At 40.6% G+C, this 16,152-nt stretch overlaps 1 protein-coding gene across 1 annotated transcript in view; it reads right to left on the bottom strand.

Annotated features, from left to right (window-relative positions):
• Nucleotides 1-16,152, bottom strand: part of LOC125768546 (uncharacterized) — a 78,028-nt gene that overhangs the window by 46,765 nt on the left and 15,111 nt on the right. The window contains 5 exon segments of the mRNA XM_049436342.1: nucleotides 4,200-4,562; nucleotides 5,083-5,188; nucleotides 5,296-5,404; nucleotides 10,159-10,353; nucleotides 11,868-13,190. Of these exon segments, the coding sequence (XP_049292299.1) occupies nucleotides 4,200-4,562; nucleotides 5,083-5,188; nucleotides 5,296-5,404; nucleotides 10,159-10,353; nucleotides 11,868-12,807 (1,713 nt within the window). The 5' untranslated portion in view covers nucleotides 12,808-13,190.

Consider the following 16,152-nt stretch of genomic DNA (forward strand, 5'->3'; position numbering starts at 1 on the left):
AAACGGGATACCGGTTCCGTAGGTTTCTGGAACGGAATGCTTGCAATCGGTCTGGCCGTCCGATTTAACAACCAAAAACCCCGAGAAGTACTGCGGCACAGGAAAAAAAACACATTTACCATATTTATAAAGTATCCATTTTACAGCACTCTCACTCTTCCGGGGGGTTTTTGTGGGAAAGTTTGTTTTTTTTTGTTTGGTTAGCTTCAGCGAATCTGTAAATGGCGTTGAAAAAGGGGTGTAAATTAATATTTTATTATCGCGCTACACGCACAGCGTCAGTCAGGTGAATGGCGTTTGTGTGGCAAAATACTTTTATTTTGTGCCCATTTCCCAGGTTTATGGCTTAACATGATTGGAACTCAGGTTAACATCGTTTGTGCATAAAACTATGAAAAAGTAGTTGACGCACTCTCGCTCATAAGTGGCTACGGGTGAGTAGCTTTTGTACATTTTTCTTTTGTTCTATCCAATTTATCAACATTATCGAGAAGCACGACTAATGGATGATGGACCTATTAGCATCCTGGAGCATTTTTTTTACAGGGATGTATCGCACTACAACCAAACGCCGTTGTGTCCAAGCGGAAGTGAATTTGCTGCCAGCTGGATGGATGGATGGATGGATGGATCAATCAACGTGAAAGTTTAAGGCAAAGGAAGGAACCATCATAAACCCAAGCAGATTCTTGCATATTTGATTAATCCAGTACTTTGGCCGCGAACTACGCCCTGAAACATCAAAGCATGCTGGGCGCTAAAGGTAACGGCATAATATCGACATTCCGGTGTATTACAATATCTATGCAAAGCAGGGAAACAAAATGAGATGGATGGCAGGTTCGTGTTGCCAGCGCGGCTTCCCCGAGCGCCGTTGGGGGGTTTTTTTTGTAGCGTCTTTTATCGGCCCACCATTCGTTATGCTTTATTAATGAGTTTTCATTGAGAAAATTGCCCTTAAAAGGACCTGGCAGCGGTTAATCTGCTTATGCAGAGCGATTCCATAAGAACGTCATACGAAGTGAATGTGAATGAACAATGAGCGCGGAGTGTTTAATTCAATTTCGGCACTCGTAAGGTCGTAAGAATTTCTTCTAATATGCTGAACGGATTAACTTTTAATTGGCTTTACTTTTTTTATGCACGATAACGTAAGAGTTTCTGGGGTATGTGGTGAGCATGCGAGTATCGCTAGCTGTTTGATACATAAAACAACAGAATTTAAATTTTGACGATATCTTGACAACAACCAGTCAAGTTGTTTCAGTCAAGTGATAAGGGCTGCAATTAGCTTTCTGGAAATTTGCGATGTAAACCCGTGAACAAAACAATAACATTTTCATTAATACATAAATACATATTTTGTTTTTAAAACATATAAATGTAAATTATACTTGGAAAAATTTTATCTTCTTTCTAAAATGAACTAGTACACATGCTAAAGATGTGTAGAAATCTTATCATTATTATCACAAGAACCATAAGCTTTGACTATGATGGAATTAATTCGAAGCTGACAAACTTTGCACTTTGCACAAACACGATCTAAATATTTACGTACTCTTGATGAAAACAATTGCATTAATTAAAAGAAACAAAATGACAATACCGTGCCTAGCATAGAAATATGAATACCTGCATTTTAACAATCAAATGCGAATTTGCAATGATAGGTGAAACTACTAATTTTTCATCATATTTTCATCATCATTATTTTCAATTCAGAAATACAGCTCGTGGTAAGATGTTTGCACTATAAATATCGGAGTACTCTAACATAGTTTTGAATTCTTGAAGTTTGAATATTTGATTTGCTGATATGTTTTAAAGTTTTGCTTGTTTTGTTAAAAAAAAAGTTACATACACCTTTTTTATAAACAGTAAAATAATTTGTCCTATAAAATAAATAGTTTTTATGCCTGATGAAAACCCATTTCCAATACATTTTCTTATACTAAAACCGATTGTAGGAAAATAACTCCAACATAACTACATATCTCTTTCTACTAAATTGCTAAAGTTGTTAATGACAACATAATGGAACTAAATTTGTAACGATTTTCATTTAAAAAGAAACAATTACTACTACAAACATAAAGAAGAGAGAAAATTATTCAATTTTCAATCATTTAAACCATCAATCAACCACGCTTATGTCAATTTCAAATTTAAAGTTAAATTCCATACAACGAGGAAAAGTTATACTAAAAATAAACTAAATTATAAAATAAAGAATAAAAGTTGAACAAAAAAAAACGTAATAATTAAGTTGAAATTTACATTCCAAACTACTTATAAATCAATGTAATCAAAATGACGAAAGCAAACAACAACAACTGTAAACCACAAGTCGACACTGTACACACGGAAGTTTATCATCCTAGAACTCGATATGTGCAGTGCCGCCATTAGCCAAGCGTAAACTCCCCCCCCCCCCCCCCACCGGGGATTTAGACACCCTTATGTTTTATTAATGAACTTATCTTGCCTCATTGCTTGTCACCACGCGTATCATCGTCGTAATCGTGTGTTATGTGGCGAGTGAAATGTTTTGCCTCTGCGCTTAAGCTATTGACACCGGTTCAACCCACACAACAATGGGTGATAAAATATTCACAATCACACATCCCGATTTAAGCCATCGGTGTACGCAGTTAGTGTTAAGGAAATAGATGTATTTCGTCACAGCGTAAGGTTTGTTGTACTAACGGCGAATAGCGTTTTTGGTAAGCGTTTGGTTTTTTTTTTGTTTTTTTTGCTTCACTTCAACGACAATCGATTAACAGTGAACCAAAAATAAAACTTAAATTGAGGAAAGGGCAGAAAAAAAGGTAACCTAGTGAGGAGAGAAATTTTCTGCGTTTCACAGCTTATCCAACATTATCGATAGCGCTGGCGCCAGCAGACGACAATGCTGTGTCTATTTAGCTTAGGGTTATCTTAACCTTCCTTCCGGGCCACGTGTTGCTTCATTCAACACGATGGCTGGCTGGATTGAAAGGAATATTTTCAATCAAAATGTACGGAAACTTCTAGGAAAAGATCTACAAACAGGCGAAAGAAAAAGGAAAAGGTAAACCAACAGAAACACACATCAACTGATGTCACTCTGGAAGGGCCCGTATGTAAAGCAAGTTTACAACGCCTTGAGAGAACATCTTATCAAAGCTGGGGAAAGTTGGTCTAAAAGGGGCAGGAGAAGACCGAGGTCCGGGTAGAAGATAACAAAGGAAGGAAGGAAGTGGCAATATAGATTTTGTGATGTCAATTCTATTTCGGTACCACCGGTAGCTAAGGGGGGTTGGGACCTTTTCTGCTCTCTGTAAGCCTAGGGCCTAGTGCACTGCATGAGGATCATTCAATTTAAAAAGGGACGACTCGTTACAAGAGCCTACCGCTTAATTGTTGTAGTTGCCAAAGCGACCGTTCCCTGTACGGATACACATTTCCTGACAGTACGTCCGTACTTTGGGGATTCACCAATTTGGAAATTCTAATCTCTTTTCCATGAGCATCATGGTGTCTTTTGCATGGGTCTTCTCGTAGCTGCGACTAAGAGAGCTATGTTTACTACCGGAATAAACGGTGGATAAAGTGGGTCGGGAGCGGGACGAGGAGTTCCCAGACAGGCACGTTACTTAGGACGTCCCAATCGGGATGATTATTTCTTGCTACTGTCACGTTCGTCGTCAAGCAGCCCAAACAGCAACGAATGAAGACTGGCGTTGACGATGAGCCATGCCGGAAGTAGTTTTGCCAACCCCCCCCCGCTTGTTGTTCCCATTTTGTTGCTTCCCTCAAGAGGACATCCTTTTGGGTCTGTGCTTCTTTCCGGACGGCTACGGTAAGTAAATAGTGAGTGCTTGTGAACCCCGACCCCCCACCCGGTACAGCTGGCTAATGACGTGCGCTTGCTTGTCTGTGTTGTCCAATGGTGAAGAAGTGTAAGCCCGTTAAAATTATGCCCTACCCTGTTGGGCATCAGGTCTTTTTTTTGCGGAACGGAGGTAAAGAGAGGTAAAAGACAATTTGTCTGTGACCCGCAGGTGGTAACGCTAGGCGCTATTATCGGATCGCATCACAACCGGTAGTTATGTTTAAAGGTAATTTCCATCTATCAAGAAAGTGCCCGCCGGGGTTTTGGGTTTTTGCAATCGGTCGCAACACGGAACAATGGAGGCAGTGTATCTTCACCTTACCTTGGCAGCGATGGCTTCGGCACCCTGCAGCACAGCTTCCGACACGATATTGCACAGATCGTTGTAGATCTCCTCCAGCTCCTGCATCAGCTGCGGCAGCGTATCGCAGTGATACGCCTCGAGCATGGCATTGGTAGCGTGCAGCTGCTGCACGTACGCATTGTGCGAGTCGATGTACTGCGTCAGCGTGTGCTGGGTCGGGCTCTGACGGTGAGCGATGTAGCATTGTTTGTATTCGATTCGGCACTTGGATAGTTTCTCTTCAGTCTTGGAAATGATTGTATCGAACGACTCCCGGTGTGTAAATACTTTCCTACTTTGGACCTTCCGATAGAACGAACGCTCCAGCAGTGGACGAGCGACCTGTCGTCCGAAGAAGGGGAAGAGAGAGAGAAAAAGAGAAAAACAAATAGCAGTGAATATTGGAAAAGTGAATTAAATGGTAGATGAGGGAAAAAAGATAAACTAAACTCCAAACACAGCAGTGTACTAAAACGATAAGTCACGCCAGGTTGCTTGTCAGTGGGTGTTGTTTGTTTCTTTCCTTTTTGCTCCAGTCTCTCCGAAGGTTAATCAGTCGAAAAGCTACGGTAAAATGGTAGCAAATTAATCCATCTCCTGCAACATTGCCTACCGAAAAAGCGGGAGCTACTGTGTGATTGATTACTACGAAGACGTTTTCATTAACTTCCCGTAACTAATCTTCGATACGTACGGTTGGATGGAAAAAACAATAGCGTAACACGCAGACCATAACTTGCGTGCTATTTGGGGGAGGTGCTATCTTGCTGATGCTATGACGTATGATTTATTAAGCACACACACCGCCCTCCAAAAGAAAAACAAGGCCCACAGATGACGCCACGCGTCACAGGGTACTCACCTGTCTGGAGAGTGTGCTGGCTACGTCGATTGTTGCCTGCGAGTCCGCTTCGATTTCCTGCAGCAACGTTTCCCATGCCGCGAACAGGTTCGACTGACAGGCCGGTCTACCCAGGGATGGAAGTAACGTCAACGATTGGTATACATATGCATAAATATATTTAGAAAACGGTTGCCAACTTCTCCATTCCAAATGTCGCCCCCAGGTACGTACCGTTCCTTTCGCAGTTCGCTGTTCCGTTTGCGGTAGTTCGAAACCAACACTTGCAGTGCCTCGGCATGCTGCTCGTAGAGCTGCGCCAAGGTTTCGCTGAAATCCGAAACTGTGAATATATGTGAGCGAAGATACGTATGATTGGAAAGTTAATCAACCGTCAAATGCGCGTTGCGGTGATGTGTGTGTGTATGTGTTGCGTGATCAGTTTACTTGCCGATGCCGGGCTTGCGGGCTATGCTGCGAGAAACGCTCAATTAGAATTCGTACATTCATTTGCATGGGTTTCGATCTAGACCGGTGGCGTTCTTTGACTGTATTAGGAGTCTATCGTGTTGATCGCATCGAAATTTTGTTTTTGATTGAGTGAAAGTGAGTAAAATCGAATAGGTGAATTAAACCTTTCTTATGAGTGAATTAATTCCAATTAAAGAGTTTTATCAATTTCATTGCAATGTAACTCACTCACAGAGGTATAAAAGATATAAGTAATAAATTAAGTAACTTATGAAAATGTTATTTCACTCTTAAAAGAGTCATTTTACTCTTGAAAGAGTCATTCAGCTCACGAAAGGGTCATTAAACTCTCGAAAGAGTCATTCAACTCTTGAAAGAGTCATTCAACTCTTCAAAGGGTCATTTAACTCTTGAAAGGGTAATATCACTCTTGCAACAATTATTTCACTCATGTAACACGACTCTTTGTGACGGTCTTTTGATCCACTCATAAAAGAGTTTAATCAAGAGTGAAATGACTCTTTCACGAGTGAGTTAACTTTCTAATGAGTGAGTAAAAAATCGCCCAAAAAGGTACTCATTATTCATGAGTGAATTACGTTATTTATTACGAGTTATTTAACTCGCTCATATATGCGTCACAGTTAATAACTCTTCAATTAATCACTGAAGAGTCATTTGAAGATTCACTTCTTTATTGCGAGTCACTCACTCGGAATCAATTCACTTGAGTTTCTCTAGTTTCGAAGGTTTTTTTTAAATAAATAAATGTCTCTGCTAAGAGTAAATAAAGGAAAACCAGAAACGACAAGCGAAGACTCCCTTGAAGTTTTAGTGTCACATAACAACATGAAATAAATGTCTACATTATTCTAAAAAAAAATCTCGAAAACATCTTCTGAAATTCTTCCAGTTGTTGTTAAATCAAAAACAAAAAACTCTCTCACAAAATATTCCAAAAACAATTTTGCACAACAATTTTTTTCGTACAACCCATTCTTGCCGCATGTGCATCGATTGAATCGCTTGGCCAAAGCGTACCGATATTTTTGTTTACGAACCATTAGCGAGTAATGAGGTAATCACATGGCGCTGTACGGTAGCTACAGCACAACAACCGGCATTAGTGTTACCCAGCTGGGGGGCGAAAGGATACTTATAGAGCGTTTCCTTTTCCTTCAAACGGTTGATCACTCACGATGCTAAGTTTGATGCACTCTGTTTACTTTGCTTTTTCCGCTCAAACCATTAAGGATGATTGGATGTTTAAACAAAACTATGAATCCGTACGCAAAAGCAAAATCGACACAGATGTCGATCGTATTAAAGAGCTCGATGAAAGCATTAAATACCATATTATATCATTGAGAGTCTTATGTTATTTGAGATCAAATAAATGAATAATTGTTTATTTAGTACTCGACCTTAAAATTATGATGGTCAACAGATTATTGATTTTTTTTGTGTTGCTTTATGCCGTCTTGTATAAATATAGCATGTTGTGGTTTTAGCTTGTGCTCGTGACATTTAGATTATAGAAAAAACCGCACAAAAGGAAATGGAATTGAATGTGATGGTCATTACAGCTACATGTTAACAATTGTGCCCGTTTTTAACCCCTTTTTATTACTAACCACAGCAAGTCGGATGGATGGCATTTTGTTGTTTATTAATTAATTTTCCTCCCTATCAATAACTTAAATAAATAGCAAACGCCCAAACTTGTTTCAATTTCAGCTAATTCCACCGTAAGGTGCCTTACTGATGAGAATTTTATGATGTATATTTATTGATAACATCGAGCTGATTGATTTCTGCTGATTAGTATCCAATAGTTCCTGTATTTCATCGTTCTTTTTTTTAGGGGTTTCTAGTGTAATATGTCAATATCAATAATGGACTCAACTGAATTATTTATTAGATTAGATTTTTCCCTAGCAGAATGTCCGGTTTTTTTCTCTAGCTTTGTGTATAGAGAGAAAGGTTGGGATAAGTTTCAACTCTCTAGCGAGTTTCCTTTCGATAGCTTAACAAAAAAAGGTGACAATTCGCATGACATACAATTGAGCTTCATGTCTCATACCTGAAGCCGGATGGGGTTTTATTCGAACATTTGAAATCGTTTCCTCTAGCGAATTTGTAGAACATTTGACTGAATGAAATATTCACTTCCCTTGCACAATTTGTTGATTCGGAACAGATGCTAACAAACTATTGAACGAACTTCCTCCCGCTTTCAACGCTCACCGTTCGGACAGCCGTTATGGTAGTGGTAATAAAACATGAAATCACCTAACACCAAATATCTCAGCATAGGTATATAGCAATTCCTGCATCGATCGTACGGGTTTACTGGTTTGTATTGAAAAAAAAAAATCCCCCGAACACACCGGTATGGCAAAACCGGTGTCTAAGAATAAACGCTCGTGCATCTAGTTTCTAAAAATATTGACCATGGTAGGACTATCTGTAGTCTGGATTAGCATAACAACAACATATTAATTTTATTTCAAACCCGCCCAAGTGGAATGAAATGTTTCGTTTTTTTTCTTCTTTCTGTATTTTAACATTCTTCACTCAATGTAGATGAATTTGCTGCCATGAAAGACGACTCAGCTGACCTTTTAACCCATAGCCGTTGCGGTAGATATCTATGCTGCTTCTGTTTGACGTTTGCGATACAAAATGGACAGCAATTGGGACGAAACGATATGGATAAAATATGATAAAAATAGCATCCTTCATCAGGATTGACTGTTTTTTTTGTTGCAGTTTTGTAATTTAATCTCAGCTAATTGGCAAATGTTCTGAAAGTAGTCTTCAAGTTCAAGAGATTCGCCCAAACCGAACAAAAAGACGTTAGCCGGCAGGAAACAGAACCCAATATTAACAACACGTGCATACGGAATCTGACTTGAATTCTCGGAACTGTTCATCAAGAGAAATGACTGCATTAGTACGCAGCTCATCAATCTTCATTCGTTGCTTCAGTGCACGGTTTCTTAATAGAGGAAAATAAATCAAAAACTGAATGCTATTTATTTAGCTGCCGAAAACATTGTAGTCAGGCCACATTCTAGCCGAAACCGGAAATATTAATAAGCCGCAAGTTCAAAGCGTAGCAATAAATTGACTTCAAGTTGTAGCCGTATGTACTCTTTGCACAAAACGTATCAATTAATCTAAATGTTCATAGATTGGTTTGGTATTTTACTTGAATTTCAGAAAGGACTTGGATTATGATATGATTAGCAGAACAAATTACTTTCAGTGAAATTTTGAAGTTCGTTGTAGAATTAGAGCTTTTTGATACAAAATTCTTGCTTTTACGTCAATTTGTGAATCTATTGTTTTTTAGTTCGATTTAGTTAGATTGTAAAATCCTATTGGATTTTAGTATTTCGTTATTGTAACTTTTAAAAATTACAACAAAACAAAATTTAGAAAATTTGCATTGCGTTGACTTCAATTTGAACCATAAACAATTGTGAAAAAAGTTAACTATTATGAGGGTGGAACTTTATTTTGCCTATCTTCGAAGCTTTACAAAATGTACTTAATTTTAACAATTTTTAAAATTAACATTTGCATATTTTTACCCACTCTCTGGTCTCTATGTATAATGAGTAATACATGGGCTTTAAAACATCAGCAGTTTTAAAATATCTCGTGCAATCTGAAATATGTTTTTTTCTGTATATGTAGTATTTTCAAATAATTTTATATCTTGTCGACGGAATTGGAACGCTAAGTTTTGTTATTTTTATATCCTAAAATTTTATACTAAATTGCTATGGAACAATGTTGATTTTGTTAATTTTATAAAAAATACTCCTTAATCGCTCAACATATTATATGATTCCCAAACATGCGGAATATTAATATTTAAAAAAAATGTGTTGTAGAATTGCACAAGTTGAGAAATAAAACATTATACACAAAAAATATATCGCAAAATAATTGCAAGGGAAAAATCAGGTATGAAACTCCAAACAGCAAAAAAATTTGAAACTCGATTACGATTATTACAATGATTATAACACGCTATTAAACTTTCAAAAGAAAAACAATTTAACTTAAATTGAAAACAAAAATATCTACCCCAAAGTAACAGAGCTGGTACAAACAATACAGGTCTTGTACTGATGATCCAAAGCATTAAATATGAATAGAATAATCAATGTTATTTCATTCAGTGGCTTCAGCGAAATACAGCAAACAAATGTGTATGTTTGCTTGTTACTAGCAAAAATTTCTATTTTTTATCCCTCTTTCTTATCATCTGCACAACACTCAACCGAACATTTGTTAGTAGCAAAAATTGTTGTACCAAAACTCGCTACCAATCGATATTTGCTGGTTATAAATTCTTAATTCTCATTTCCTTCACCTCCGATGGTGGGGAGCAATGGAATTCGTATGGCACACCGTGTGCCTTCTCCAAGAGCTCACTGTTTGTATGTAACTGGAATGCGGATGTGTGTCCATGCCGGAGGTAACCCCCGCAAGAAGCAGTAAACAGACAATAGGGTAAAGTAAACCGCACAAAACCGTCTCACAGCGCCCATGTTTTTGGCCCGGCCATAGCTAAGATTGTTGACCACCACACACACAATCCTTACTTACCTGTTTTGACTAGCTTAAACGTTACACTGTTGTGTGACTTGAGCGCTTCGTTTAGGCCGGGGTGGCCCAGATCCTTGAGCACTCCGCCACCACCGGTGGTGGACATGCTGCCTCCGAGTGCCTGGAACGCGGGGCCCGCACTCGGCGTCGCTCCACGCTTGCTAAATATGTTATGTCGATGGCTTTTTGATGATTCTGCTCGGCAGGTCATCACAGCGGAAAACGGGTTGTTTTGGGGGGAAGGAAAAGAAAAGCAAACGGAATAAAGAAAAGAAAGAGAAGAGAAAACAGTTTTATCAATACATCGTGCTCAATCGGAGAATGTACTTGGGTACTAGTGATCGTTCAAAGAAACTAAAGCCAAAAAGTGCGCTAAAGTTAGAGCAATCACGCGTAAAGAAAAAGCAAATTCAATACAAAAAAAAAATATAGAAACGAAAACCGAAATCACTGGTGCTGATTAAGCTATTTACTATAATCCCATTTAGCGGCATATTTTTGCATAAAATCTCCACCATCCAATACCCGCATGGTACCCGAGTGTCACCGGCAGTCACTGACACAGGTCAGCTTTGAGTATTAACGAACCCAGACTGACCAGCACGCCTGAGTGGTGGACGTTTTGCGGAACTGGTCGTTAGGAACTTTGGTGCTTGAATGGACGAAGAAAAAAAATACTAAAAACACAGCACTCAAACACTCGCAAACATTTTGGGGAGCTATTTATGTTGGAACGGGACATGGTACCTGTCGTACCATATGCTGCTGCCGTTTGTGCAGTTTATGTTTTGTCATTAAAGTCCAGCATTTCCCCGGTTATCAAAGTGGGATAAGGTGTGTGTGTGTGGGACACAACAGTCGAATGGATGTTTTCAACGAGTTGAGCAATGAACGACTGTGCCATGAACCGATGTTATGCTGCCCGAGTGTCGGTTCCTCGGAACAATGAGTTTTGAGTGACAAAAAGGACGATACTGAAATGGGTCGTTCGTGCAAAATGCATTTGTCGAATCATGCATAAAATGGAATGACGTTAGATGTGGTCACTTCGGGGGTGGGTGGGTTTTTTTTTACACGCGCGCCAAAGTGTGCAAGAAGCAATCCAAAACAACGCTTTTGAGTAAACGCGTCAGTCTGGTCGGGGGGAACCACATCCTTTTGCCATTAGCTCTGATCCAGCTGGTCAGGTTCCGGAACTAGATAAGATAGTTAAGACACACACACAGGAGCGCGCACACACAAAAACAAACACACAAAACACACTTAAAACGGACAAACGATGAAATGGCGTGGTTGTAGAGAACGATGGATGAGCAGGATAAGTGCGTGGTACGAAGCGAATGATGACGCAAATTTGACCAGCAGCTTAGCTCCCAGATGAATGGTTCTTCAGGGTAAAACTGGGATCCAGATTAGTTGGAGAGCATACAGCAGCTAGTTTGCATCAAGGCAAGAAGGTTTGATAGCAACAAAAAAACCCGACATTCGGCATGTAGCGCTGTGCAGCAGGCATGTCAGTACCGTATTATAATGCAACAAACAGCGCCATCGGAGATCCCGTTCCGGTTGAATGCGGGGAAGATGAATGCGTATGGTGGCGGAGAAGGAGGCGCGGGGAGGGGAGGGCACGAATGTCTGTGAACTCACTCAGAAATTAGAAAATAGAATAGAGCAACCACAACTAGTTGGTCAGGGGCACCTGTCGTCACCTTTCTGGGACGTCTCGAGGTCGGCAAACTCATGTTCGGCACTCTTGGAACGTATGCTTAGCGGTGACTTGGGCTTCCGGAAGAACCCTAGCGAGCTGGGCCGCTGGTCGTACCCGGTGCTGGTGATCCGCAGCCCAGTTTCTGCATCGGCCAACCCAGGATCGGAACCGCTCGAACCGAGCGCATCGAGCGTACGGGCGGTGGGCTTTTCGCGCACCTCCAGCGAGTACACCTGTTCGCCCGATTCGAAGAACGCATCGAAGTTGCGCTGGCGCAGATTGTCCCGCGTAAAGACCGGATTCGAGACATGGATGTGCAGATCTTCGCGTACGCGCGAAGCCGTTTCGTTCTGCTCGATCGAGGAATGTGGTCGCAGACGGCCGAGCTTAAGCTGCAGCTTCGATTTGGACTTTGCGCCCGGCGCACCCGGCTCCTTTAGGCCACCCTTGGGCGATGCGGTACCGGCCGGACCACGTGCGGCCACCGTCGCAGGGATGCCGTTACGCGGGCTAACATCATCGATAAAGGTGGCCAGCTCGCTCGCGTCTGCAAGGTCTGCCGTACCGCACGGGTCGTCCAATTCGTACGATTCGCCCGACTCCTGGCGCTGGCCGGCTGTGGACACTGTTGAGGAGATCGGTTTTGTCGTATCGTTGCCCTTTTTCGTCGATTGTGCGTTCGCTTTGCTTGCGTTGCTTTTGGTCGATTTGGTGGATGCGTGTTTGGATGAGGTTGTGTTGGATGTGGAAGAGGTAGTGACGGTGGTGGTGGTTTTGGAGGTGTTGGGCTTGGTGGTGGTGGTGGTGGTGGATGTAGGCCTACTGCCTGTGGGCACAAGCGGCTCCCGCAGGTTGTCCAGAGTTGGTCTGGGCGGTACTCTCGGTACGGCGATTCCGTATGTCAACAATATGAGTTCATCCGCCGGAAATATTACGTACATTCCTGGCCCCGACGGAGCATGGCGAACGATTCCAGTACCGACTGGTGCTTTCCAATGTCCAACGGTGATCCAACTCAGAGCCGTTCATACGCTTACACTTGTCACGAGCACTGTTTATTTTTAGCGTTTCTTCTTCTATCGAAATCACGACCCTATCACACCCAGCCCAGAAGGCTTCTCAGTTCGTTGCTCTTGAAATGGTCAGGATTGAATTTTAGAAAGGGGAACGCTGTGCGGCCTACTCGCACGTTGTGTGAATGTTGTTCATACGATTTTGTTTCTTTTAGTTTTGCTGAGCATTCGCTTTCTTATTGCTTCACTTTACCTTCTCAACGCTCTTGCTGTTGGGGCATTCGTGCTATTACGTCGATTATGGTTGATGTCTAGAATGGGAAAAAAATACACAAGCGATACGTTTAGTAACACCCCATTACCTAGCCCAAAAATAAATTTCTACATTTGCAGCAAATGCTGAAGCTCCATTAATTCCACTATTGAGGCAATTTGAGGGTGAGCAAAATTGGGAAAACCCTTAGCAGTACAGGGCAACTCCCAGTAAGGAACGAGTTTTTAAGATAAATACCGTTCAATCTTACAACCTTTTGCGATAAAAGGCCGTTTCGGGGTGGATAATCATGCTTAATTGATTAACGTTTAGCTTGTAGCTATTTCCTTCATCTCCGGTTTGGGTATGACCTCAAAAGTTCATTTGCTTTTGAAGGGAATGCGCACAGCGCTCGATAAAGAAAGGAACTTCCGACGAGGAACTCCATAGATTGTTGAATTATTCATTACGTACATCGATCATTCGATTGGTCGCTAATGAAACCGCTTACGAACTGACCCTCAAGTACTGGGTTTTTTGTGCGGAAGTATGATGGAAGATGTTTTTTTTACAACCGTTTGTATTTTTTTGTTTTCATTTCCCCAGTGCCTCAGAAATTCCCGTTCACTGTTGGATTAACGTAATAGCACGTAAACTAAATCACGATCCATCCGTACTGTACGGTATCGTTCGCTAAGGGAGCCATCACACATTCTGATCGCTTCCAATTGAATGTATATTGACCCTAATCACGTGATAGTGAGTTTATGGCTTTATTTCTTATCATGGTGATTGTATAACGGCTTCCGAAAGGTCTGCTCAGTTTCTAGGTGCTGCTGATAGCTTTTCCTACCACACGCTCTTTACTGTGCGGTTTGGAGCGTTAATAATGCAAACCCAATAACCGATATGATGCGCCGAGAAAGTGTATGCACAAATGAACATGGGTGCACGCGAATGGAACGAAAATTGATTTGTGTGTAGTGCGCACAAAAGTCAATTAGGTATACGCGGCCATGCCATTGTACGGTTGAGAGGCATACATTAAATATGGTCTTATGGTTTGTAACACGGTGAGCTGCAGAACTTCGTAATGGATGTTCGAGTAAAGATAATGGGAAAGATAATTGAATAACAATTTGATGTATTTTTACTATCGCAATTATAAGGTCCATAAAGGACCATAAATGGATATTTGGTATCAGTGGAATTCAAAGACTCATTAAATGCAAGATGGGAACTAGGTAAAGAATAAAATTAAAGAGTTTTTTTAAGGAGGTATAACAATAAATTGGTTAAAAAAAATGAATTCCAATTGAACCAATATTATACGCTATTGTGACAAACAAACCTAAATAACACATATCATAGAAGTGTTCTTAGTCCGCCTGATGTTCACCTATTTAATGAGGATGACCTCAAAATCTAGCTTCCTGTGAGTTCGTCTGCTGATTGTTGTTACCTCCAAATTATTCTTAATACCTTTTTCGTTTGGTGTCGGTAATAAGGGCCATTTTCTTTGTCTCCAAAAATTCTCATTTGTGAGATCTTATAAGATCCTGCATGACACCGTCATATGTCGAGGACTTGAGATTGTGGCTAGATGAGACACTCTTTCTCTTCACTCTCTTCTCAGCTTAGAGATCTCTTCTGTCTGAATGCCTCGACTGAATGCTTCGACTACGATGCAGTTCTCTGGTCTTCCCTACACGTTACTATCCTGCCTGATGTCGCCTTTTTCATTAGACTCCTCAGAAGTTCGACTTTCTTTCTCTGGGTCATGCTTTATTGCAAGTCTTATTTTCAATGATTTGACCAACTCTTTCTTCTGTGAACGTGCTTTCGATTTCAGCTTTCAACAACTCCACATGTTTGACTAAATTTTGCTAAATTTGCCTACAAAAAGCCGAGGCTATAGCTTTAGGAATTTTTCAAATTTATAGATCTTTTTATTTTTTTATTATTTTTTTATTTTTTTTTATTTAAAGCATTATTTGAGTGAAAAGAAACTAATTTCAACAAATTTGCATGAAAATACATCACTTTATAAATTTGGCTAAATTTTGAATTTCTGTTTGTTTACCTTGTTATTACTAGCAAAATCGAGCTACCCTGGCGGCCATTATAGAAAAACTGTCATGGCGTTACAAATACATGTATAGCGAATTTTTTTATATGGAGTTTCACAAAAATTTTCTACATCGCGTTCGCAATCGCGACAAGTACTAAGCGTTTAGTGACAGGGTTACGTCGTATTCCACGGAAAAAGCTCATTGCTTTGCATAATATTAAACTTGTGCAAAAAATGGATAATTTATTATTCAAAATTATTTACAAAATTCTTATTGTATGCCCGCAGCTAGATGAATAACACACGCATTTTACGCAGAAAGTTCAACATTTTGCGAGAGAAAGCAATAAAACGCAATAAAACAAATGCCTTTTGGGGCATCGGAGAAAACACCAAGCACTGAGTTAGAATTTATCTTGATTTTGCATTTCCTCCGCAAAACACCGTAAAGGTAACGCTAACATCCTGCACCATCTCGTACTCGGTGCTACATAATATTTCCATTAACATGCAAGTGTACGAACGCAGCATTAGCACATTTACGTTTTCCTCTTTCTCTCTCTCTCTCTCTCTCTCTCTCTCTCTCTCTCTCTTGCGCGTGCCGTCGTGTTTTGCAAAAATGCTAATTTATGTTTGTCCCATGCAGTGCGCGTGCATGGCTTGAGAAATGGCATATGTCCATGAAGGTGCACAGTTGGACACGGCAGGTGTCCGGTACCGAAAGGTGGTTTACTTCGAAGAAGACGACGAACGGAACAGTCGATCGTGCCCGTGACAGACGTGCAATATGGTTTCTGAGTAAAGGAGCCGGTACCGATGCAGCATGAAAGCAGAGTGAAACATTGTTATTCAATATTGCATTTTTCTGCTCACAGGTCCTTTTATCCCATTTTATCCGCAAACGGTGTGCGAGATAAGGCACCAGTACGGTGAAGGTGCTCGGGTATTT

Source organism: Anopheles funestus, chromosome 3RL, assembly GCF_943734845.2.
Source record: "Anopheles funestus chromosome 3RL, idAnoFuneDA-416_04, whole genome shotgun sequence".
Lineage (NCBI taxonomy): Eukaryota > Metazoa > Arthropoda > Insecta > Diptera > Culicidae > Anopheles > Anopheles funestus.